General features: G+C 33.4%; 1 protein-coding gene across 3 annotated transcripts; it reads right to left on the reverse strand.

Annotated features, from left to right (window-relative positions):
• Window positions 1-6183: 6183 nt before the first annotated feature.
• LOC141693709 (cellulose synthase-like protein G2) lies at window positions 6184-12030 on the reverse strand. 3 transcript variants are annotated; one of them, XM_074498868.1, is made up of 10 exons: window positions 11425-12030; window positions 9241-9345; window positions 8692-8817; window positions 8383-8595; window positions 8175-8274; window positions 7893-8062; window positions 7634-7733; window positions 7350-7519; window positions 6904-7254; window positions 6184-6809 (listed from the first exon to the last, which is right to left on the reverse strand). In XM_074498868.1, the coding sequence occupies exons 1-10, from the start codon at window positions 12013-12015 to the stop codon at window positions 6333-6335; spliced, it is 2403 nt and encodes an 800-aa protein (XP_074354969.1). In that variant the 5' UTR covers window positions 12016-12030; the 3' UTR covers window positions 6184-6332. The 3 variants fall into 3 exon arrangements, with proteins under 3 accessions (XP_074354969.1, XP_074354970.1, XP_074354971.1); XM_074498869.1 differs by lacking the exons at window positions 7893-8062; window positions 8175-8274; XM_074498870.1 differs by lacking the exons at window positions 7350-7519; window positions 7634-7733.
• Window positions 12031-27194: the final 15164 nt, after the last annotated feature.

Consider the following 27194-nt stretch of genomic DNA (forward strand, 5'->3'; position numbering starts at 1 on the left):
CCCAACACCCTATAATGTCCCTGTTCAAAAACTGTTACTTCTGGAGAGATGTCTTACTGACGCTTTGTCTTCGGATTTGACTTGGCAGTGGCCATTGATCTCGAAATATAGGTTATCAGTTCCTACTCAGTCCCCAAAGGTTGAAATGATAGTCCCTAAAAGTTGAAATAATGTTGTGGCTATTTTATTTTAAGAACTGGTATATTTTGAGGTAAGTAGTAAGACTTGTGGTTTATATTGATATGGAATTATAGTTGGTAAATTATGTTTGGGATGAATTATGTATTTGGTAAATGATGGTTTGAATTTATGACTTTGGTAAAATATAGTTTGGAAATATGTATAGTAGTTGGATTTTATGTATCTAAAAAAAATTCGATTGGTGGATGATGTACTTGAAATCTTGGTAAAGTAATGAATGTTTGGTTTTATGACATTTGTGGTTTTTTATTTTTGGTATGAAAATTTAGTTTTTGGATTAATATTTTGTTTTTGGGAATTTAAATGAAACAGAAGATTCATGAGTTATGAAAAGAAAATTAACATCACTTTACAAATAAAAGAACAAATTATACATTATATAATAGACATAACTTCAACATCGAACTCATATAAAAGCTGAATGAATATATCTCTTTATCATAAAAAGAAAATAGAGATACAAACATCGCTTCTAAAATGAGACTGATGTAAAATATTAAGCTACGCATCAGTTTAAAAATGTACTCGATGTTAGTGTCTCATTTTATTGTATATCCGATATGTTCGAGATGATATATATACATATATATCATGATATAGAAGAACTGAAATCGTAATCAAGGTATAAATCAAAGAAAAACACATCAGATCTATAATAAAAATGATGTATAAAATGCTTATAGACATCAGCTAAAAAGTGATGTCTAAAACTCCTACTTTTCTCATTACATGTAAAGACATCACTTGGATTTTTAAAAAATATCGATTATTATCTGGTATTTGTAAAAAAATATTGGGTCTGCCAACCATTCTGGGTAAATGGATTCTCTGATCAATCCAACCTCCAAGGGTCTATCAATTTCTTCTACTAGGGCTACAACCCTTCCTCCACTCACTGCCTGACTCTTCTGCCGGATTCCTTTTTATTTGGGATCAATGTTCAAGTGATGGCACATGACTTTCGGATCAATTACAACCATATCTGAGTGGCTCGATGCAAATACATCAAGATTTTCCAAGAGAAACTTTGTGAGTTCTTCCCTCAGGTTTAGCTCCAACTGAGAACCAATCTTCAAACTTTTTCTTGGATCTTTATCATTCGCTAGGACATAAATAACATCTTCAAATGGCCCCATCTTCTATACGGGAAAAGGAATGCGTTGATCCAAGTCAAGGTTTTGTCATCTTTTACATATGTTCGGGAAGTCTCGCCCTTTTTGAGAAAAGCATCAACTTTGCCTAGAGTCATTTGTGGTGAAGGCACACCCTCAGTAAGAGGGGCATCCACTTCATTTATAGTATGATTTATATTTTACAAAGCCTCAACTCTCCCTTCAAGTTATTCCCCGTTGAAGTCTCCTTGGACTATGTCAATTTCCATGACCATCTCATCTTCGAAAAGTTTAATTTTTAGGATATCCTCTATAAACAGGATTGTGGGAGTTGGTCTAGCGAAATACTCATCTTCATGCTCAACAAAGTAGTGAAAACGGGTCATTCATTTGGCTGCACAATTATGTTCTCTGACTCATCATCTGAAACATTTCTGACTTCGCCACCTTTCCTTAGAAAACCTTCCATAGCTTGGTGGTAGCACTCCCGAGAATCATATTGCGAACCTTTTATGCTCCCAACTCTGATAGGGAGAGGAAATTTGATTATCAGGTGATGAATAGAAGTGATGACTCTCATCTCTCTTCGAAAAGGTCATCCAAGCAACACATTATGGACAAACTCTTGATTGAGAACCTTAAATTGGAGCATCTTGGTTACTGAAAGGGGACTCTCTCCTAAGGTGCATGGCAATCGAATCAATCCCATAACTCTGACGCCTTTGCCAGAAAAATCATATACCCAAGTATCTTTCATTGACATGTCTCGATCGGGTAAACCTATCTTTTGATTAGTGTTGTAGTAGAGGATGTTTGCTGAACTTCCATTGTCTATGAGGGCTCTGTAGAAATTCTTAGTCCCAATCTAAAAAGATATAACTAAGGCATCATTGTGAGGGTGATGTAGCCATCTTGCATTCCCTTCTTTGAAGGTGATATCCATAGATTCACCTTTGAATACTTTTGGTGGCCTTGTTTCCAGACCATGGACATCATCCAGAGGCCTATACCTTGCCTCTCTTGCATACATTCCTAATGCTCGATTGCTATACTCCATTCCATGATCTCCTCCAAACATTGCTCGGATGCTTCCATCTCTAACAAACTTACTTTCTTCGGGAACTTCATTGTTGGATTCATGCGGTATATGGCTACCTCTTTCCTTAATCTTATCAGAGTCATTCATTTGTCTTCGTAGTTCCTTCACCACCTATTCACCAAGATAACCATCCATGATCAGAGCTTCGATTTCATCTTTCAGTTGACGACATTCATGACTGTTATGTACAGAAGACTCATGATTTCATAATATTTCTTTTTGTCCTTGCTTTGCCAAAATGACAAAGTATCTGGATTTCTGAAGACTCCCCTATTCTTGTTAACCTCAAACATGTGTTCAATTGAGGCCGCCAATGGAGTATAACCACTTGATCTGCTGTCATAACTCGAGGGGGGACTCCATTCTCTTCGTATAATAGCACCATTCACTCAGTTCAGACTTTGACTATATCTTTGATATCTTGGACTTGGGGACCTGTCTCTTTTCTTCGGCTTCTCTTTTTGGCTTCATTCTGAAACATGGCGCACCTCTGCCGATATTGTTCCACAACTTTAAAGGATTTTCCCCGAGCCAAAACATCTGCCATAGTAGCCGGATCTTTCCCTTGTAGATACTTCCAGAAATCCGAACCCAGTCTTAGCCCAGCTATAAAAAAATTTCTAAGAGCTTCATCCGATGCACCCTTCACATTAGTTGACTCGGCGTTGAACCTTTTGAAGTAGAAGGTCAGTCTTTCATTCTCTCGTTGCCTGATATTATCCAAAGTTATAACTAGTGGAGCATACCTCACAGCTGCTTGGAACTTGGTCAAGAATAAGAACTTATCTGATCCCAATAGATAATTACTCCGGGTCCAAGCTTCTGGAACCATTGAAGGGCGCTCTCTCTAAAGGTCATCGCCAAGAGTCTGCATCTTGCCAAGTCCGGAACTTGATAAAAATCCATCTCTATATTAAACCTTCCTAAAAACTCAACCGGATCGGAACTTTCGTGAAATCGTAAGTCATTAGTTGTGATGTGATATCCTGCTGGTAATTAATCCTCCCTAACTGCTGTGAAGAATGGAGAAGAAACCTCCGCCGTGGCCGTAACTCTTCCTACTTTAAAACGGTTAAGTAACCTCTTGAAGTTATCCATATTAAAAGTCCCAATCTCGGGGATATTCTGCACATTAGGTTATGGATCTTGAGGTTGTGGAGGTGTCGTTTGATTCCCACATGGAGGTACTGGTTGATGATTAGTGGTTTGATCATCTGTCTGACCCCCAGCTGGTACTACTGGTATCTCTTGATTATGACCTTGAGTTCCACCTTAAGTCTTACCTTGATCCCGACCATTGACCTGCGGAGTCTCAAGGTCATGTATACAGGTCTAGGTGTCCCTTCGGTTATTGTCCCATGCACGATTATCTCTTCTATCTCGGTCATAAACACATGTATCCCTATTATCTCAATTATAGGTACAACGCTCTCCTTCCAAGTATCCACTATTTCTTCCCCCTCTTCCGTGCCATTAAAACCTTCTTCGACAATCACTGCCATAATCTCGACCATATCTATCCATTGAACCACGAGAAAGAGCTCTCTCATGATCGCGGTGCCGCTCCTGATCTCCCAAAGGGTTCAGAGGCACACGTGTTGGACCAAAGGGAGTCATATCTCCCTAGTTAGCTTCTTTCTGCCACTTCAGAAGTAACATCCTCATATCATCATCTCCAAATAGGTCCCTAAATGAATCTTCAAAGCAGCGGAACCTTGTTGTTCTTTGGTAGGCAAAGCCTCCGCTTGGTACCCACGCTTCCAAAGTCCGCTCAGATTGGTGTGGGTGTGTTGCTATCTGATTCTTCACTCACGGCATTTTTCATCCATCAGTATCTTTATTAACGAGTTCGACAATCGGAATTGTATCTTCGGAGTAATTCAATCACCGCGGAGTGATTGGCACATGCCAGTAGTTGGTTCGTCCATGACCAACCGAAGCACCTCTTTCAACCATCGGGGCTTTCCCAGGTGTATGAGCAGAGCGAGTATGACGACGCTCTCTCCTTGTCTTGCGTCTCTCTACCGTACTCAGTTTTGAATCGTAACCATTTAGAACATCGCCAATGCGATACAACCGCTCCCACAAATCAATATTGTTGATTAGAACCGGTGGTTGGCCCCTAACATCCGGAGTATGGTGGTTAACCATAGTTTGAACGTAAGGTTTATGGCGGCCATAGCCATGTCCAGAGCTTTTTTCAGAACTTTCTACATTGTAAGAACTTCCACCATGATAGTGAGACATCTTTCCTCCTAGATGAAGATGTTGATTAGCCCCTCCTTCTAGCACCAATTTGTTGACGGAGGAATTTGGTAGCAACAAAATTCGAGGTAGTTGGCCGGAAACAAGATCTATGATGGTTGTTCTTCTATGAAAAATTGAATAGAGTGTGGTGGTTGTGTTAAATGGTGGCTGAGATTTCTTAGGGTTAGTGATGGATCCTTTGCACTCTCAACTTCTGACCCTTTGTAATTTGCGGGAACAAGAAACCTAATGGGCTTAGATTTCTCATCCCGAGACCCAGTAGGAAATTTACTGGAAACCGTATTAAATTAGAATTAGGAATGTACGCCAACGAGGCTAACCACAAAGACCCAAGACTCGTCCACGGTTTCGAGACTCCGCGAATAAGGCATCTCCCCGGCCGAGGATAACCCTCCGCTACCAGCTGTTTCTCTAATCCATGGACAGGGGTATAACCATAGTTTACCCCAAATATTAGACGAATCATTATCCCTTGAAAAAGGAGCCCCTACCAGATTACAGGACAAGTGTTCCCAAACTTTTAGGTGCAAAATGCAGGATACTTTGAAATCTCCCAATAAGGACACTCATTGACTACAGAGACAGAACTATCAAAACACACAATAGAGTTTTACCCCGCATCCCCAACGAGGACACCCCTTTACTATAGGAAGAGGCCTTCCGTCCAGGCATACCCTGGAGGTCTCTGACCCTGGATACCGCCTTTCTATGGTTGCATTATATGAAGAAATTCTTCTACAGAGTACCTGCAAAAAATATGTTAGTAATCCGTATCCCTCTGAAGCATCCAAAAGAATCCGTCCAAGTAGTATGTTGAAGTTCCCCTCTGAGCCCTGTTGACTATTGGGGCACGCCCTAATATTCCCATGTGTTGGTGCCACCTGTATCAGCCGTCACTATCTTTTTTCTCCTTCTGTTATTGAATCCGTCCAAGTAGTATGTTGAAGTTCCCCTTTGAGCCCTGTTGACTATTGGGGCACGCCCTAATATTCCCATGTGTTGGTGCCACCTGTATCAGCCGTCACTATCTTTTTTCTCCTTCTGTTATTGAGGGCGCACCCTTACTTCTAAGGAAATTAGAAATTATGGTTTCCCTGTTTTTAGTCATCTTGAGGGTGCGTCCTAAGATTTAGGCGTTCCTAATCCATATTTTAAGGAACGCGCGTCCTTACTCAGATTTTGATATTTTTGTCCTAATTTTATTTAATTGACCGGTTTTTGACCCAGATAATACTTGTACTAAATTTTGGACATAACATTCACCGGTAAACATATTTCAAACACATAAATAATTTTTTTAAAGTTCAGTCCCTATCGGATACCGCACATAAGTATATACATCAATATATCTCTGCCAGTTAAGCAATAGATGGTAACTTTCAACAGGTTAAAAGAATGTTTGGGAAACTATATATATATCGTGCCTGTTTGGTTACGATTTCAGCTCCAGTAAAATAAGAATATCTAGGTGATATGAGAAATCTGCGCAACCAAATTCTTCAATACAGAAATCTTGTTATGTTTATAAACTCTGGACTGCAATTACTAGGGCTTCTAGACTGCAATTCTACTAATTGCAGAATTTATTTTTTAGTAGCAGAAGTCTACATAGATAAAATTTATTACAGGAGTCCTAGGTCTCCAGTTTTGTTTCACTCACTCTTTCCCCTGCTTTTTTTGGTAACAATCCCTTCAATAACAGGGTAACTAACAACTACAAGAAAAGTTGATAGTAGAAGTTGTCCAAACATGTCACTAACATTTCCCTTTCCTATAATACTCCAAATACCACCTATAAAACAAACCAAGTTCCAAATGACCAATGCAACCATAGGAACCATGAACACCTGAGCACCTTCAAAATCAAATTTTCCCTTCTCATAATTCTCAACTTTCTCTTTTGCAATTGCTTTGTTTGTCAATCTAAACACCGTTGTCGAAATGCCTAACATCTTCATTAAACAGTCAATGCATCCGAATAAGCTTCCAGACACTACTTTTATTACCCAAATTCTTTGTTCATTCCACCATGTTCTTAATGTGCCACCACTTGTAAAAACCTCGTACATGTGCTGCAAATGTGAAGATATCCATAGAGCTAAAAACACTTTGAACCATGTCTCATTTGCCTACACAACACAATCACCATCAGAATGAAACTAGCTATGACGTTTAGTAATCAAGAGAATTATACTTTGTTATATAATTTAAATATTTACTTACCTTTGGAAAAACCGGGATGCCTTTGGCAAAGCAAAACTGAGGAACAAGGCCGTATATCAGGAATGAAAAGGCCAAGAGAGGCTGGAAGGAGAAGTATGCATAACACATACTATGGAGAAAGGTCATTCTTGATGAGATTGCATACGAGAGAGGACTAAATTTTGAGAAACCAAGTTCTAAAAGACTGCCATTCCATTTCCTTAGTTGAATCAAACCATCTTTCATATCAATTGCAGCACAGCCCAGAAAAGCTGGCTTTTCTGGGTACAAATACATTGATGTCCATCCTTTGCATTGAAGAAAATACCCGGTGAAAGTGCTCTCTAACAAGCATTCATATGAATAGCCTATCTGTTAGGTTATTATAACGGATAAATCAAATTGTTGACCAAATGCAAAATAAGATAGTAATGGTAAATTTTAGTAAATTTGCCTTTTTTACTGACCTCAGAATCCCATTTTGTTCCTTTCTCAAAGCTGCAACTTGCCAATAGATATGCCTCACGTAGCAGCTCTTCTGTCGAGGCATCTATCTTATCCGTAGCACCACTAATTGAGGCAATGAACAAGTTCGAATGACCAAAACTTGAAGCATCGGGTTGATGAAGATGAGCATCTATATATAATTAGTTAATCTTTTTAGCCGCACTACGTACCCTGTTGCATATGCACATAGACAAACAAAAACAACAAAACAATCAAGCACTCAAAATATATTATTACAAGGCACCTTCTTGATCAGGGCTTCCGTACAATGCCTTTTTCTTCAAATAATAGCCGCTGCCAGTCAGAACCGGTCCCATTAATCCATCCATACCTTGCCACTTGGTCTAAAATTGTATATAATTCAAAGTATTAGAATGTGCTTCTGTTTTTTTCATATGAATAGCCTATCTGTTAAGTTATTATAACGGATAAATCAAATTGTTGACCAAATGCAAAATAAGATAGTAATGGTAAATTTTAGTGAATTTGCCTTTTTTACTGACCTCAGAACCCCATTTTGTTCCCTTCTCAAAGCTGCAACTTGCCAATAGATGTGCCTCACGTAGCAGCTCTTTTGTCGAGGCATCTATCTTATCCGTAGCACCAATAATTGAGGCAATGAACAAGTTCGAATGACCAAACCTTGAAGCATCGGGTTGATGGAGATGAGCATCTATATACGATTAGTTAATCTTTTAGTCACACTATGTACGCTGTTGCATATGCACATACACGAACAAAAACAACAAAACAATCAAGAAATTAAATTTATTATTACAAGGCACCTTCTTGATCAGGGCTTCCGTACAATGCCTTCTTCTTCAAATAATAGCCGCTGCCAGTCAGAACCGGTCCCATTAATCCATCCATACCTTGCCACTTGGTCTAAAATTGTATATAATTCAAAGTATAAGAATCTGCTTCTGTTTTTTTCATTTATTTTTATTTTTTTTTTAAAAATAATTTTATTTGACTAGAATTAAGGATATGAACCTTGAAGGCAGATCTTGTTTGGCCATCGTAGATGTCATTCTTGGTGACATTGTAGAACATTTGAGGGAATTGCACGAAAGATAATTCAGAAGACATTTTTGGATCAAGGTGTAAGCACATTGCTTGCTTAGCTGAGGCTGGATCATTGCAAAACATATCGCAGTCTAATACCATAATATAAGGGCCATTGCTTAAAATTCCAGATACTCGAAGCTGGAAACATAATTGTTTGATAGTTAATTAATATAGAACATCATATACTAAACATTTATGTGCATGCTCATTGTAAATTGGTAATGCAGAACATACAAGGGCATTGAGAGCTCCCGCCTTGAAGCGATGAGGATAAGATGGCCTTCTTTCACGAGAGACGTAGACAAGAAGTGGCATCTTAATGTCGTTTTCATCTGTGCTGCCTCTATTATCATTAATCACCTTTCATAAAATGAATTACAACATTTATGTACAAATTAACACAGTTCCCAGAAGACAAAACATAAAAACAGAGGGGTAAATACAAGTTGCAACTTAAAATCTTACTGTCCTTGTTTGTGTACTAAAGCATGGTCTCTGTGTACAAAAGATGCAATTTAAAATTTTTAGTGAACATATGGTGGTATAGAACCAGAGAAATGACAAGTAATGCCTATAATTGGGATAAGGCTTCTTATCGTACAATACTACAATGCTGATAATGTTTTCTCAAAATTTTAAAAATTTAGGATCTTAAATAAATTGTACTATCTACGGTGCCATTTCCAATATGACAAGTACTCTGCAATATTATTAATCAAGCCTATCCCTATAAGAAGAGTCAAAATATTGAACAAAAACCAGCATAAAAAATAATTCAAATACCTGAACTACAGGTGCCCGACCGTTGCCGGAAATGCTATTGATATCGTCAACATGAGCAACGTCTCCGGCGCCTTCGACACGTTTCTTGAAAATCTCGTACTTCGACTGCAAGGGGCAACATGTGTTTAAAATAATACCGATATACTACTCAAACAACCTAATAAAAATCTGACCACAAATATGAGCTGCTAATTGTCTCTTGTATATTATGTAAAATATATTAGTTCACTGTCAAAATTAAGAGCGGTGCGGACCGTGTAGGTTTTTAGTCAAATCACGAACCAAACTGCTCACGAACCAAACTGCACATGCGGTTTGTTGAAATTTCCAAACCGTAATTGCATCACGTAATACAAAAGATAGTATAAACCGCATCACAAAAATGCGGTACGGTATATGCGGTAAAATATATGTTTTTTATTAAAATAAATGATAAATAATTATTAATTTCATGAACTAAAAATAATTATGAAGATAGTACACTACAGGTGTTTCATTAGAATAATTTACGAAGATAAAGATAAACAATCATGACTAAAATGTTTAAGACCCAGGCCGAAAAAATTTGAACCCTTGTCTGTAACATTAAGGTTGTATTTGGTTGGGGTGAATAAAATGTAATGAATGTAAGTAAAGGAAATAAATGGGAGTTGGAGGGAAGATTTGAAAATAATAATTAGATGGACAAAATTATTATGATAAAAATTGTGAAGAAAATGGGGTTAGTAAGGAATAGAGCATTCCATCTAAATTGGGGGTGTTTAATTATAATGTAGGTGGTTAGGAATGAAATGGATGAAAAAATGAAAATTTTAGAAAATTTAATTATTTTCCACTTAAAATCTCATTACATTCCATTTTATTTCATTCACCCAAACCAAACACCTATTAGAATTGAAAATAGTAATCCCTTATAGAGAAATTAGATAGAATTGTATCGAAAGCCTACTGAGAATAAACTCATAATGTGGATTTTATTATTACTTCTACTTGAATCATGGTAATGGGGCTTTCAAGTTAGTTTCTCATATTCAATTAAAAATTGTAACATTAAATCAATAATGGCTAAAATAATTTTAATTTAAAGACGAAATTATTATATTTGATTAAACATAAATTTATCTTATATATAATATATATATATATATATTTGCGGTGTGTTGCGGTGCACATTTATCCACGTTATTATAATATCAAATCGCAGTCCATAAAGGTTAATGAAAATCTCAAATTGTGACCATATCACGAGAATTAAAAATCACGTTTCGTGGTGCTATATGAAATAGTGTGGGTAATTTTTACAATTTTTACAATTTTTGCGAATTGATAATCAGTAGTCAAAAGTTTACCACTCATCACTCATCTCTCATCTTATTGTATACTACCTCCCTCCCATTCGATTATATACATTCATTATTTGCACATATTTCAAGATTTTTATATAATATAGTTTCATAATATTTTTTTTAATTTTTATTTTAATAAAAGTTTAAATATAAAACTTTTATTCAGAAAAAAAATATTGTGGAGTTATGTTTTTAAATAAATATTGAAAAGCGTGTCAAAAAATAATGTATACAATTTAATGAGACAGAGGGAGTACCTTCTTATTTTCACATATAACTTTCCATTTATTTAACCTTTTTAGTAATTAGACATATAATTACTTTTCCCTCTATTTTAGGATTTGTTTGGTATTGCTGTTGCTGACAATAATAACAGCTTTTCGCTGAAAAACAATTAAAAAACTGTTTGGTAAAATTCAAAAGTTATTTTTCGGAAAAGTGATTTTGACCTAAAAGCTGCTGTTAGAGAAAGTAAGTCCCCCGTATTTAAAAAAAAAAAGCTATTTTTCAGCTTTTGCGGGAAGCAGATGCTGATTTCACCATCAAACCTTACAAAAATCATTATTATTTTTAATTTTTTACATCAAAACATATACATATAAAAAAATTACTAAACAGTTATCTGATTTTTATAATAACACTTTTTTAAATATCTCAACAATTTTTAACAACAATCACAAACAGAGCCTTAACTATACATCATAAACAAATAATATCTATATATTTCAAAATATTACTTAAAAAATGTTGTTTAAAATTGTAAAAAATAATATAAAAGTTAGTCAAAGTTCCCATCAAGTTGATAAAAAAAAAGAGAACAAAAGTGAAGAAAACTCACCTTAATTTCCTTCACTTCATCTCGAAACTCACCACCGTGTTCACCTTCATCACCATCGCTCAACCCCGAAAAATAAGCCCCAGGAGCCCTAGTCTTAACATCATGCTTCTTACAAAACGGGACCCACCATCGTGCAAACGCCGCAGCTTCCCTCATCCCTTGCAAGGTTACGGCGGCGCCGCCATCATCAGAAAGATAAACAGCAAGTTTCTCAGCCGGATAATCCAAAGACATTGCCGAAATGACCGTGTTCATTACATCTAAAGTTGGTTCTTTAATTGGATCAGCCGTGCACACAAAAACATCTAAACCCGGAAAGTCTATATCACCGGAAAGATTTTCAGGGAAGACATTACGGGTAAGTGGGCGCCACCGGAAAGATTGAGAAAAGAACCATGCTAGGGCTAGTATGACTTCGGCTATAATCATGCAAGTCCATGCATGGGTTGAAAAGTTATCAATATAAGAGGAGAAACGGTAGTAGAAAATGGAGAGGATGAGGAGGAAGTGGAAGAAAATGTGAGCTCTATTTCCAGCAGCTAGCCGGCGGTGGACGGTGGTTTTGTGGAGGAATGAGGTGGTGGAAGACATTTTTTTATTTGCCAAGGGGGTTGTTTTGGTGTGACATAAAAGAAATTCTAAAGGGGGATCGCGAACCGAGCTGTTCGTGAAAAAACTCGAGCTCGGTTCGTTAAGGGCTCGATTCGGCTCGATTGGTTAAGAGTTCGAGCTCGAGCTCGAACATAAATATGTGTTCGTTAAGAAAACGAGCTCGAACCCTTAACATGGGTTTTTGTTAACGAGCTCGTTCGTCTCGTTCGTTAACGAACTCGAGCTCGAACATGGGTTTTTGTTCGTTAAGAAAATTCGGCTCGGCTCGTCAGATAAAAAATGAAAGTTCAACTCAGTTCGATCAAAACTCGGCACGGCTCGGTTCATGAACAGCTTCAGTGAGGGCTACCTGACGTTTATAAATGTGCGTAGAGTGTATTTAGTTATCGAACTTGCCCATCACATCTGCAATCTGCTAATTATGGTTTCAATCCATGTTATAGAGATAATAGCAAAAAAGATCTAAAAAATGTTCTCAACATGTGGCATGTTATTTTATTAGTGAAAAACTTATTTTAATGCATTTGGTCCTTTTCTTTTTTTTTGCTAAATGCATTTGGTCCATTTTGTTAATAAGGAAATACTTAATGTCTTATATTGCTTTCCTTTCTGAAAGCTCTTTTTATACTGAAAGCTCTTTTTATACTGATCTTTTAGTGTATGCCTAATGATATATATTAATAAGTTAGTGACAAAATTTGACTGACTCATTTACAAAATTTGACAAAAATCCTGACAAGTCATAATAAGTCAAATCATAGAAAATATACGAAATTTAGTGTTTAGTGTATATAGTGTGCCTCATCGCACGGGCACAAACCTTTTTTTTAAAATGAAGAAAACTATCACGTGGCTGAGTTCATATGAACTTGACTTTAGAAGAATTTATGTAAACTGTTGAAGCAGTTTTGTAAATTACAAAAACATCCTATGTATACCTCAAGGTCATCTTCATGAGTGTCAAATTTTAAATATCATTAAATGGGCTTCTAAGTCATTTAAGAGATAAAAATATCTTCTCACTTTAATGTCAAAATTCATCTTTATCTATGCACTAACGTCACACGTGCCAACCATCCATCCATAATTATATCTTCCTTATAATAAAAAATAATCAAAATTTAAATACTAAATTACCCATTTATCCTTTATATAAATTGTCTTATTATCATTATTACCTAAATTTAGGTACGTGAATTATCAAAAATATCGGTATATTATAAAATTGTATAATTTTATATATACCGTGTAAATTAGTCATTATTATTATTACTTAAATAAATTGTGACATTCTAGCTGATAACCATTATAAAAAAATTAAAATTATACTTTTGAAAGTAATCTCAATCACTTATTTTTTATTTTATACTATTTTTGAGTTGGGCCACAAATTTTATATCATATACATATAAATAATATACATATTTTTCTTTTTATCTTTTCGGTCAATCTTCGTCTTTTCGACGAACTTGCAGAAAATCAATTCTGAATGTTACTTTCTCTTTTCTACATTTTTTTTCTCTCTCCCTATTTTCTCATATTTATAAATGTTATATCGATTATATCTAATCGTCATAGTACATGATTATTCGATATATTTTTCAATTTCTACATGTCATCTTTTATATCTTTGTTTTTATTTACAGACGCATGATTTGTTTTTAATTTTTATTAAACTCTGTAATTTTTATGGTAATTTCGGCTTAATTTTAGTTATTAATGTATAGTTATGGCAAAGACATAGTTGTCTTGATAGTTCGTTTCCAATTTTTTTATTATCTAATGGGTGATTTTTAGGTAGTTGAAGGTTATGATAGTTTGATTTTGGTAATTTATATTTGATTGTAAATTATTTTTCTTTAAATCTGATTTAAATATTGGAATAATTTTTTTTAGAATTTGTTACTTACAAAATGATTTTGGTTTGCTAGAGTTGATAGGTGTAAGTGTTGGTCGTTGAAATTTGTGGCCTAAGTAGGGAAAAGATGATAGTTGTTGATGAAAATTTGGATAAGATTAATAGGTCGTAAGAGATTAAGATGAATTAAATATTAAATTAATAAATTTAGATTTGATATATGTGGCTTGTATAAACATATTCTTAAAAACTCATTTTTTTTTTAAATTTTAAAAATGAACTACACGTATAGGCATAATACAAAATCCTACAAATTAAGAAAATTAAGTATACTTATGATAAGGAAAAATATTTTATTAATTAAACCATCATATTTTTCTCACAATATGCACATTTGGTTTCATTCTCAAATAAAAAAATATTAGAGATTTTTCTAATTATACTTTGTAACATGTCTTTATCTTGTTGATGATTATATGTAACAGCCCGCACTTCCGGACCATTAAATCTAAATCAAAACTAATATAAAATACAATTTACTAATACGAAAATCTATTACAAAGGTGTCTATTACAAAAGCGCAGCTAACAGAAACCCAAAATTTAATATACTCCAATCCTAAGTCCTCGAACTCCAATGATTTCCAACTCGAATCTTATACGAAACCTGAAATTGTAAGTAATGAGTTATACAGCCCAGCAAGAAAACAATCGATCCAACTAGTAGGCCAAGTAACATGAACACATATAACAAAATACGATAATCTATACGATACGATATACGAAACAAACACTTTTGATACACTTTCTTATTCTTATTCTTATTCGATACACACAATACACATAGCACATAGACAACAATAATTCCAAAATCAATAACTCATGCCAAGACCACTACAACCCGGTGATAACGGTCCTAAATTTTCTGAAAACTGTCACTACAATCCGGTGACTGCGGTCCTAAGTTCTTATTCGATATTTTCACAAACCATGGCACAAATCAAAGATCTCAAATTATCGTCTAGACATCACATATACACATCGATACATATTCTATATCACATAATAATATCAAATATATGATCACTTAGCCCAAGTTTTGATAATCAAATATAAACGCACAACACACAATTTTGAAAATACTAGCAAGATTGATCGAAAACTTACCTCTAAACCTGACTAGATCTGAATTTACTTTTTGACCCTCTAAAAGACGTTATCATGAAAAACACGAAGCAGGAAAGTTGTAGAGAACGAAAAGAGCTTTCCGAAAAGTCCAGAATCAACGAATTCCGACTTACGATGAATTTTTTACGAATTTAACAAGACTGCTGGTTTTAAGAGAAAAAGACCTACGAATTTTAATACAAAAGACAAGGAAGACGAATATGGGTATTTATAACGATACAAAACCCTATATCTTAACCTACAAATTATCCATATTAGAATATGATCCAAATTTTAGGCCCAAAACTCTAATTCAATTTTAAATCAAAATCCTTATCCAATTTTAATTAATTTTATTCTATTATTCTTTTATTAATCTAATTCTAAAAATTACGGGATATTACATACTACCCTCCTTAAAAAGAATTTGGTCCCCAAATTCACAACAATCCTAAAGTTCGTGACACGTCTACCCCTTGATCTACCAATGGTCAAACTATGGTCCACAAGATCGAATCCTAGGGAATGTATTAGTCTCATACCTAATACACTCCGAAAGACAGCCTGCTCTTAATACCAACTGTAACGGCCCGCACTTCCGGACCATTAAATCTAAATCAAAACTAATATAAAATACAATTTACTAATACGAAAATCTATTACAAAGGTGTCTATTACAAAAGCGCAGCTAACAGAAACCCAAAATTTAATATACTCCAATCCTAAGTCCTCGAACTCCAATGATTTCTAACTCGAATCTTATACGAAACCTGAAATTGTAAGTAATGAGCTATACAGCCCAGCAAGAAAACAATCGATTCAACTAGTAGGCCAAGTAACATGAACACATATAACAAAATACGATAATCTATACGATACGATATACGAAACAAACACTTTTGATACACTTTCTTATTCTTATTCTTATTCGATACACACAATACACATAGCACATATACAACAATAATTCCAAAATCAATAACTCATGCCAAGACCACTACAACCCGGTGATAACGGTCCTAAATTTTCTGAAAACTGTCACTACAATCCGGTGACTGCGGTCCTAAGTTCTTATTCGATATTTTCACAAACCATGGCACAAATCAAAGATCTCAAATTATCGTCTAGACATCACATATACACATCGATACATATTCTATATCACATAATAATATCAAATATATGATCACTTTGCCCAAGTTTTGATAATCAAATATAAACGCACAACACACAATTTTGAAAATACTAGCAAGATTGATCGAAAACTTACCTCTAAACCTGACTAGATCTGAATTTACTTTTTGACCCTCTAAAAGACGTTATCATGAAAAACACGAAGCAGGAAAGTTGTAGAGAACGAAAAGAGCTTTCCGAAAAGTCCAGAATCAACGAATTCCGACTTACGATGATTTTTTTACGAATTTAACAAGACTGCTGGTTTTAAGAGAAAAAGACCTACGAATTTTAATACAAAAGACAAGGAAGACGAATATGGGTATTTATAACGATACAAAACCCTATATATTAACCTACAAATTATCCATATTAGAATCTGATCCAAATTTTAGGCCCAAAACTCTAATTCAATTTTAAATCAAAATCCTTATCCAATTTTAATTAATTTTATTCTATTATTCTTTTATTAATCTAATTCTAAAAATTACGGGATATTACATTATATGTACTGATGATTGTGACCGATAATTAGCACTTTTGTATGAATGACTTATTTATATGATACATGTAACAATGCTAAAATTAGGTTAGAGCATTTGAATGTGTATGGTCTCTATTAATCCTAATGATTGTCAATCTACAAATTTCTATATTATTCGCGTTATCTTTTAATCAATTATGTAATAGAAACACATTTAAGTAAATTATTGATTTTTTTAAAAATTAACTTGAATCGTTTTTCATTGTTTAAGTTGAATATTTTATTATTATAGATGTCATAATTTAATTTTTAGTGTTCGATAACTTTATTGAACACATTTAATATCCGAGCCTAATTTAATAATACATCAAACTGAAACTATTGAGTTTAGACCAAATTAAACTTGAACAAACTTATCGAATAACCCAAGGCCATTATAAAGTTAGTAAACAAATCATTAAGTTCTAACGCTTGTTTAAAAATTAATAATCAAAATTTAGTTGCTTTGAAAATAAATTTTTAGATTTTAACTAATAAAGGTATCAGTGTAATATTTCAATTAAAGAGTTTATTTTGCCTATTTTTGTAAGATATATAGGAGTTTTATTTATATTGAGCATTAAATTAGTTATTTATAACATACTATTTTTTTTTAGTATTACGTCGTTTTATTATTTGTAATAATTAAAATATTAAAATATATTATTATGTCGTTTTAGTATTCTTTAAAATGTGTATGTTATAAAAATTATAGTATTTAATATTTAATATATTAGGTACTGACCGAATAAATGGAAATAAAAATTGATCCGGTTCTTTTTTGTCTGTACTGAATAAACTGAATAATAAATACTATAATATATATATATAATATATAACAAATATCTTATAAATTATTATATTTCATAATTTGTAATTGTTATACCCTCCTCTCTACATCACATTAATTTAATGATGTTTAAAATTTTTGATAAATTATAATTTTAAAGTTTACTTGTAATAAAAAAAAATGATTTTTTTATTTATAAAGTTCAAATTCGATATGTTCCGGTCCATAACATAACTTTGGTCCGGTCCGATTAAAAAAATAATATTTCGATATTCGATCAATTCGGTTCAGATTATGGTTTTCGAGATTAACGTCTGGGGTTGGGCCAAGTGATATGTATTTAATTAAATATGAAAAATTAAAAATTTAATTCAATTCTAATTCGAATTATTAACTAAATGTAGTTAGAGGAATGGTATTCTAAGAGTGGTAAAACATGAAATCGCTTAATATAATGTATCGTCTAAAATTTTGGAAATATTTAATACTTTTCTAATTAGTTAAATATATATTGTATATTGTGGTAAATTCATGTATTATAATAAAATGGAAAAAATTATATGATTCAATATTAAACACTTACTTAAATTGATAGTGAAATTTTTTGTTTGAATAAATATATAAATTTCACATTTTGATTCATAGTAAAATATTTTATGAAATCTGTGATATTTTTGAGTAAATAAATATATTTATTTCAAATTTCAATTCATAATAAAATAGTTTGTGAAATCTGATCCGCTTATCATGTTATAACGCGAGTCTTTATGTACATAATTATGATTGGTTTAAAATTAAATATTGAAATCTAATTGTTATTAAACTAATTCTTAATTTTTTTTATTGGTTAAAAATAAAATAAATGAATTTGTTAATCAACTAACTCAAATATTTTAATTATTAAATAAATCATGTGATTGGTCTAAAATTTATTGATGACCTCTCATTGATTAAAATTGTAGAAAAATATGTAATTGATTAAATTTTGATTTTGGAATTTTTTTATCAATATACTGTTTCTTCTACACACATTTCTATTGGTAATATAGTCAACTCACTTATTATAACTCATGTATTATAATTCATGTATGTATTATAAGTAAGGATTATAATCATAGTTAGTATTATAAGATGAGATTGATAAATAGAGAAAATATTTAATATAATGTGATTGGTCTATAATTTAGAGATTATCTCTCATGGATTAAAATTTAAAGAAATAATATGATTGGTTAACTCAATAGTATGTTGCAAACATCAATAGTAGTTTTTAACTCAATATAGTAAAGTGGATTTATTATATGAAGCTGGTCACAGATCTGAACGGTATAAATCAAGCCACGAAAGTCGGCGACATGTACTTTTTGTTAGTTTTCCTCAATTTTTAATGACGTAAAATGACGTTGAGTTAAAAATTATTTGATGTGGCACATATGTGATAAGATAACGGTTCAATTTAGACATATCACTAATGTGACGACTCTAGATTTCAAATATTTAATTGACTTTAGTTACTAAATTTTAGAGTGGTTATTTTGAGTGTACTCCATAGTTGACTTTAATGAATTGTTTGATACAGTTTTCAGATATACGACCAACTAGATACATCAAGTCTAGTGACTAGTATAACACCCCCGGCTTAAAAATAAAAATTATATGGAATGAATGGAATAAATATTGTAATTATGTGTTACTTGACATCTGTGTTCGATGTTTACATGCGATAAAATTTGCGAATTTTAATTTTTATATATTGTTAGGAAATGAATTACACACAGGGGGAGGTGAATGTGTTTTAGTATTTTTATATTTTTCTTAAACTATTTTGGTTTTGAACAAAGTAAATCAAATCTTGTAGTAAGATGTGTTATAACAAAAATTAAACATGCAGCTATTAATAACAAGATCTTTCAAAACTCACTTAATTTTATATTAAAATTAAGAATATTTTGCTACAAAATTTCTAGGCTCTTTGTAGTTAAAAAGCTTAGCTTCAATCTTGAGACAGTACAAGAAATCCTGATCTAAGTTGTTACTTCTAAAAAAGGACCAGTGTTAACTTTATATCACAGTTAACTTCTTTTTTACACAGTACATAATATGACATAATTTTTACTTTAGTAAACTATCACTTATCATTTCTATTTTAGGAAAAGTATATCTTCCATTTTTGGCTTAACATATCTTTGCATACTATGTTAACTTTGATCTTCCTTTCTCAGTTAATCCTCACCCTTGATCTTGCACACTCTTCAAGCTGCTTTTTGTAGACTTGTCAATTCAGCTGGTTGGATTGTTTGTTGATTGTTAATCTTGGATATTGAACTGGTCTGCAATTTGTACTTTGAGATTTTATCTCGAGATCCCCAATTAGGAATATAGAGATCTTGACATCTCGATAAGTATAATGACTTATTGAGATCTCCAATACTCCATAGTTGTTTTGACTTGTAGAGGTCTCTGAGTTTTCTATAAGAGAATTTGGCTTATCGAGATATCTAATCTTCATATCTTCACTTTGACTTATCGATATCTCTGAGTTCTCTAGTGACTTATTGACTTGTCGATAACTCAGAGTTCTCTAGTCAAATTTGTCTTGTCGATAACTCAGAGTTCTCTAGTTAATTTTGGCTTGTCGATATCTCTGAGTTCTCTAATGGAATTTGACTTATCAATAACTCAGAGTTCTCTATTGAATATTGACTTGTCGATAACTCTGAGTTCTCTAGTGAAGAATTAACTTGTCGATATCTCCAATCACTACTAGAAAAAGTAGAATAGACATCGCCTCTTAGATATCGGTTGATGTTGGCACTGATGTAAAAAAATTTTTTTACATCGATTTTATCCAACTGATGTCTTTGTGTATAATAGACATCAGTTTTTTCAACCCAGCCGATGATACAAGTATGTTTAAAAAAAAATGATCCCGCGCTCTTCCCATTTCCCCCCTTAACCAAATAATTCATTCCCTCTTTAAAATTCCCCCCATTTTTTGCCTTAACAAAATTTCAAGCCTAAAATCTTCCCCCCATCTTTTGGACTTTACACATAAGATTAAAATTAAATTAGAAATTAAAATACATATACATACAACATCTCTTCAAACATTAAATATAAAACATAAAATCAAAAACCCTCAACTCTCTCCTCTTTCTCTTTACTCGACCGAAGAACAACCCATCTAATCAACCTGCTCATCTCTCACTCTGCTTGACCGCTCTCTCCGCTCTCTCCACTCTCTGTGCGCTCTCTCTCTCTCGCTCGCTCGCTCGCTGTCTCTCTCTCTCTGAAAAGGTCGTCAGAGTTTGTTCAAGTCGGAGTTTAAAGCTCAAATTGGAATATAAAGCTCAAGTCGGAGGTTAAAGCTAATTCAGAGGTCTAAGCTTGAATTGGGTAAACATTAAACCCTGACTTTTAAATTGGGGATTTTTAATTGAAACCCTAATTTTTTGATTTATTGATAAATATTAAAATTTGTGGGTTTTGTTTTGATTGTGATTGGGGTTTAATTTTATTTGATTATAAAATTGGGTTACACTGTTAAAGTAATTAGTATATATGTTAATCATCTTTTCCTAGACCTAAGTATTACGCGCGTGTCTATATTTTTCAACTCGTGATGATTATTAATTAACCTAAATGCTTTGCTTTTTCTTATCATTTTCTGAATGATTATTGTATGAATCAGACTTGAACTTTTGAACTATAAATATAACAAGTTTCTGGATCATACTTTACATTATGTGAACCTTTATTTCTGCTAATTTCTATTATGTAATGTTACCATTATAGAGTTTGATTTATTTTACGTCTTTTGTGTGGTGTTTTATAGAATTACATTACTTTTGGGGCTCCAATGAGTGAGGCATGGATAGAAGTCTGTTAACTATTCTTCCTTAGAACTTTCTGGGGAAAGTCTATTTCAACAGTTTTCCATATATCTTTGCCTATTATTTCATTATGGATGCACCAGGGACCTGAGTATTCTGCATTTCTGATTAACGTTCATGAACCAATAATTTAGCACATTCATAGGATGATTCAGCAGATTAACTTAAGCAGGTTATCTGAAACTGAAAGCACTGCTTTTTCGGTTGATCCAATCATTAAAATTGTGTTCTATAATACTCATATTATTTAAGTTACTTTACTAGCAGGTTAAATTCTTGGCTCCTGGAAAGGAAAATCCCTTTACATTTGAATGATTACTGACTCTTCTATTTGAATAAGTATGACCATAATCAGTATTACTGGGATTTCACTTGAGAGTCATTTGCAGAATATATATTTTTCGTACGGGATGACATACGATGGAGATGAATTTGCTATAAGTTATCCATTAACTAAGGCTCTTGTTAAAATGCAGGACGAATGTATTCAGAGATATCCTGGATTGTATGGCTCTGATGATAGAATGCAGGCTTGTATGGAGGAACTCGGTGTTCCACTCACTAAAGAACTTGGATTTCACCAGGTTTAATTATTCACATGGCCCTTATTTTATTATTCACATTAATGTGACTTGTATGCTTATAAAGTTATAAAAAGCAATTTCAAAGAAAACAGAATTTTATTATATTTATAACTTAAAATATAAATTTGTGCTATATTTGTGTATTATCTCTAGGGTTGAAGATGCAAATATAGATGATTCACTCAAGGTCTTTGTTGCCAAAATTAATCAGAGTATGCTTAAACTTTAGAATGTAAATATATACCATATGTATGTATGCATACATCCCCCTGTTTTTAGAATGTCATTTATTAAACTCATTTGTTCAAGTCTCTTAGGTCAAGGTGTGTGTGTGTGCATATGTATGTATAAATTGTGAGTGTATTGAAATGAATGTGATGCTTTCTGAATAACTTAAATAAAGCGCACTGCAATTATTCATGATATCTTCCGAGTTCCCACCACTCACTGTTTTCATTGGAATTAGTTGTTTACTCTTACCAAATATGCTCTTCCAGTGGAGCGACTGGAAATCTGGAAAGCTGTTGTTTCTTATTCTCTCCCTTGATGGTCCTGTATGTTCATAGTTATACATAGAATTGCAGTCACCTGCATAAGTGCGTGTTTTTTCTTCCCAGTATCCTTATTGTGCTTAAATAGGTGTTTAGTTAATTGGTCTGCCAAATTATGCACAAGCATCTAGTCTGTCTGAATTTTACGAAGTTTGTGAAGGTCTGGAGCATGCTAGAAATTTCCAGTTGCATGTATTGAGAGATGTAAATACAACACTTTGTCGAACATATATGTATGAGCTTTGCCAGAAATCATATCTATCTGCCTAAATGAAAAAGGATAATGCTTTAATATTTTTATTCAATGTTATAGTTGGATTTTACGTGATACTATTTTGACACTTACTTTTGCCTTTTTCAGCCCCACAGTCTTTTCTTGTGACCATAGAAGAGTATATTAGAGAAGCACCTAGAATGGTCACTGTTCCAGCAGTGCCACTGGTGAGCCTATCAATTTAAGTAGCAGCAGTAATGGAAATGCACAAAAGTTTGCTTATTGTAGCCTTTTATTATATTAACATACACTTATATTAGCTCATAAAGATGATTGCTGCTTAACCAGGAATTTCCGGAGAGGCTTCAGTTAACATATAAACCAGAAGGGGATGATGCTTCACCTTCTAAAGAGACACAATCACCTAGTAACGAATCTAAACCCGCGGGTCTGGATATCGTGGAGGTTTCATCTGTTGAAGATTCTGCCCCAACTACTGTATCCCCTCTTGCAAAGATGAAAAGCATAGACAAGAGAAGATTAAAGCAGAAGAAGAGGTATCTATAGGTGCAGGCTAAACTTGAAGCTGTAAAGAAGAGGGAAGAAGAAGCTTTGGAATCTCAAAGAGCAGCAAAAGAAGCAGCGGAGTCAAAATGATGTTGATCCAGGCTTTCACTGCAACAGGTATGGTAACTTTATCCAACATTATTTAGTTGTAGTCTCTATGTGGATCTCTACGCTATAGACAGGAAGGACTGTGTCATACCATGTCTTATTAATCTTCCATTTCCTCCTATAACATGGGTTATTTAATTTGACTTGTTCAAGTTAATATTTGCTTTCTTACTCAGTGGTTGGCGGCGGTTATCCATTGTACCTTTTTAGCAAAATGAGAAGATTTCAGTGCGTAATAATGCAAAGTACAAGATTATGTCCTAGAAACTTTTCGTGTATGGACATACCTGTGTCAAATAGGTAGTAAGTTCAGTCTTCTGTATCTCTTTCACATAGATTTTTGAATCTGGTGGACTTTTTAGCCATAAGAATATTTCGTTTATTTCTTACCTATGATCTTTATTGGCGCCCCCGCTGCATAATGATTATGTTACACTTTTATATTCTTCTTAATCATTATGTTTAACTAGCTTAAAATTTGGTTGGAAATTGATATTCATAATTATGAAGGAAGTTAATAGGGGCAAGATATTTGAACAAAGGTTATGTTGCTCTTGTTGGAGCTTTTGATTCATCCTATGACTCAACACGTGATACAGTAGGACATGGATCACACACCTTATCGATAGCTGGTGGTAGTTTTGTGCATGGGCAAACATTTTTGGTTATGGTTATGACATCCACTGAGCATAAAGACGAAAAATAGAAATGAACGGTGTTTCAAAGGCGGATCTAAGGGCAATCCCTGGACCAACCATTCAGAGTTGTTATACTTGGAATCTTTTCTTTTTGAATTTTTTCTATCCTTTCATATATAATTGCCAAGTGTTCATCATTTAGATGAATTGATTTTTGACCTTGATATGCGCAGAATAATGATACTCTAGGGAAGACAGATGCCCATGTTTTTAGGAGTCAACGACCCAGCTCAACTGCATTGATACCTGAAGAACCAGTGACCAGAATACATTTGTTTGAGCATTGTATGAAATATATTATAGGTGTGAGAATTAAAAGTTTTTAGTTTTTTCATTGTTGTAAGACTTGATTGGTTTGATCTGGTAATGATAATTAGAGTTTGATTTTAGTAGTTTCTTCTTTTGACAGTTTTTTTGGCATCTATATTTTTAAAATGTGTAACATTTATTTCAATGAAAAATGATGTTAATTTAATATAATAACATCAGTTTAGTAGTATATATACACCAATTCATCAAGAAAAACTGATCTTAAATACCACAACAGAAAAATGCTTTAGATTAAATAACCGATGATAAAGAGTACATTAGACATCATTTGCTTACAAAATAGTGATGTTAATTATACTGATAGACATCAGTTTCATCTACTATAGAAATCAGTTTTTAAAAAAAACTGATATTAAAACTATTAGTAACATCATTTTATTATGAAAACCGATGTCAAAATTATTAGTAACATCAGTTTTAACTAAATTATACCGGTCAGAGGAAAAATTATTGCTTATCCCATATATCTTTAAGTTGATAAAAATATCATATTATAGTAATATATAAATGATAGATTTGCATTAAAAATTTAACATCAAGAAATAGATACCGGTTTCATATTAAAAACCGATGTTATATGTCTCTTTTTACATCAGTTTAAAACCGATGTTAAATGGGGGGTCTTTAACATCACCCACGAAGACATCGGATTTTTTTATTCATAGACATCTGTTTTTAGCCGATGTCTATTGACGTTTTTCTAGTAGTGAATCTTCATGTCTTCAATTTGACTTGTCGATATCTCTGAGTTTTCTAGTAGCTTTCCTGAGTTCTCTATAAGTCATTTGGAGTTCTCGAGTGACTTCTCTATAACACTAAATCTGTGACTTGTAGAGATCTTGACTTAGAATATTTTTCTCAAAATAGATTTATTCAACTCCAAACTTCTTCATAATTCTTCTGAGGCATGATCTTCTTGATCTTCTTCCGGGTAGAATTCTTAGGCTTGACGCTGTTTACAGAAAAAGACTCCGCTCTTTTGACATTTTTACAAACTTTAAATGTTACAAGTACAAAATACAAATTAAGATTACAATACAACTTACTTATGGTTGTCAATTTCACTTAGTCTTGTTAAAGTAAAGGCATGTATTGCACAACAATCTCCCCCAATTTGTGAGAAGAATGCTTAACACATATTCATGCCTGTTAATAAGACTAGCCCCAAGTTAAAATGGAAAATAAGACTAATATAAAAATTGACACAATTACAACAATTGTACATTAGATGATTGATAAATGATATTTTATACCACTTAGAACGTCTTATAATGGCTTGAATTGATGTATTGAAATCAAGTATTTTGTGTATTTGATGCATTTTTCTAGTATTTGTGCATTTCAGGGTATTAATTGTATTTCTGGAGAGATTTCATCAATAATAAGCCTTGGCATGTGTTTGGCATTGCAACCGGGAAGATAGGAGCATATTGCAGCGAATAAATGGGAGAAAAACAGAGCAGTTTCCAGTAGGGGTCTGAGCGCCCGCTCAGCAGAGCTGAGCGACCGCTCAGGAAGCTGAGCGACCGCTCAGGAATGCTGAGCGGCCGCTCAGGGATGGAAAATTAGAATAATTATTTCGGACTCCTAGTTTTGTTTAACTTCCAACTTCTGAGATATCTGGGTATTATGGGACTCCTATATAAGTAGTTTTCAGAGACGTTTCATAAAGGTTGGATCATAGTATTAATCGAAGAGCAAGAAGATAAGGAAGAAGACCGTTTTAGCACACCGCAACGAAGAGGAAGCATATTTTCTTGTGATTCTTTATTTCGTTATAACGTTGGATGCTAGTTTCTTTACTTTGAACCTATTTACTCTTGTGACGTACTCTGGTTTAATATAAGTAGTTTTAGTTATTATTCTTGTGTGTTATTATCATGTTTTAATATGAACCCATGATGACGTTGAGTGTTATTATCATGTTTTAATATGAACCCATGTGGAATTCTTTAGTTAGTTGTTTAATACCTTAGTGTGTGATGATTGTATGATATCTAGTATTGGTTGTGCTCATTCGTCTTATGTGAGTCGCGAACATATAAGATAGGGTGTTAATCTCTTGTGAAGCGACGGTGGATCTTGAGATTTAGAACTTGCCATGCTGGCATAGGTTCGTGTACGAGTATGCATGATTAGTGGGTAACTCTTACCGTTTTATTCGCCCTGTGTCATCAAAAGGAATAACTTGTGCTTAAATCGTTATGTTGTCAATTTCTGTAGACATATAGGGACTCAACATAATTGATGCCTATTCAACTTCTATCTTAATTGTGGATGTTTGGTAGAATGGTATTAGTACAATCAAAGTTGGCTTTTATCAGTTTCGTGTTGTTCGATTAATATCATCACTGTTGCATGCTAAGGGTAATAACAATGACTATTGAAGGAAGTAGTAATGAAGTTGTGATCTCATGAGTATTTTAATATTGTTAATTCAAGTGTTAATTAAGTGCTTAATTCTCGTAGTTAATTGTAGTTAATAATTAGTTAATCAAATCTAATTGTCATTGTTTTAACATTGAGAAGTAATCATACATTGGTGAGTGAGTGTAATTGAACATAATTAGTCTGAGTCTCTGTGGCAACGAACTAGAAAGTATTCTATATTACTTGCGAACGTGTATACTTGCGTATGTTATTAGCGCGTGTTTTCGCCCTAACAAGTTTTTGGCGCCACTGCCGGGGACTCGGCGTATTTGT

The sequence above is a fragment of the Apium graveolens genome, chromosome 10, assembly GCF_009905375.1.
Source record: "Apium graveolens cultivar Ventura chromosome 10, ASM990537v1, whole genome shotgun sequence".
Classification (NCBI taxonomy): domain Eukaryota; kingdom Viridiplantae; phylum Streptophyta; class Magnoliopsida; order Apiales; family Apiaceae; genus Apium; species Apium graveolens.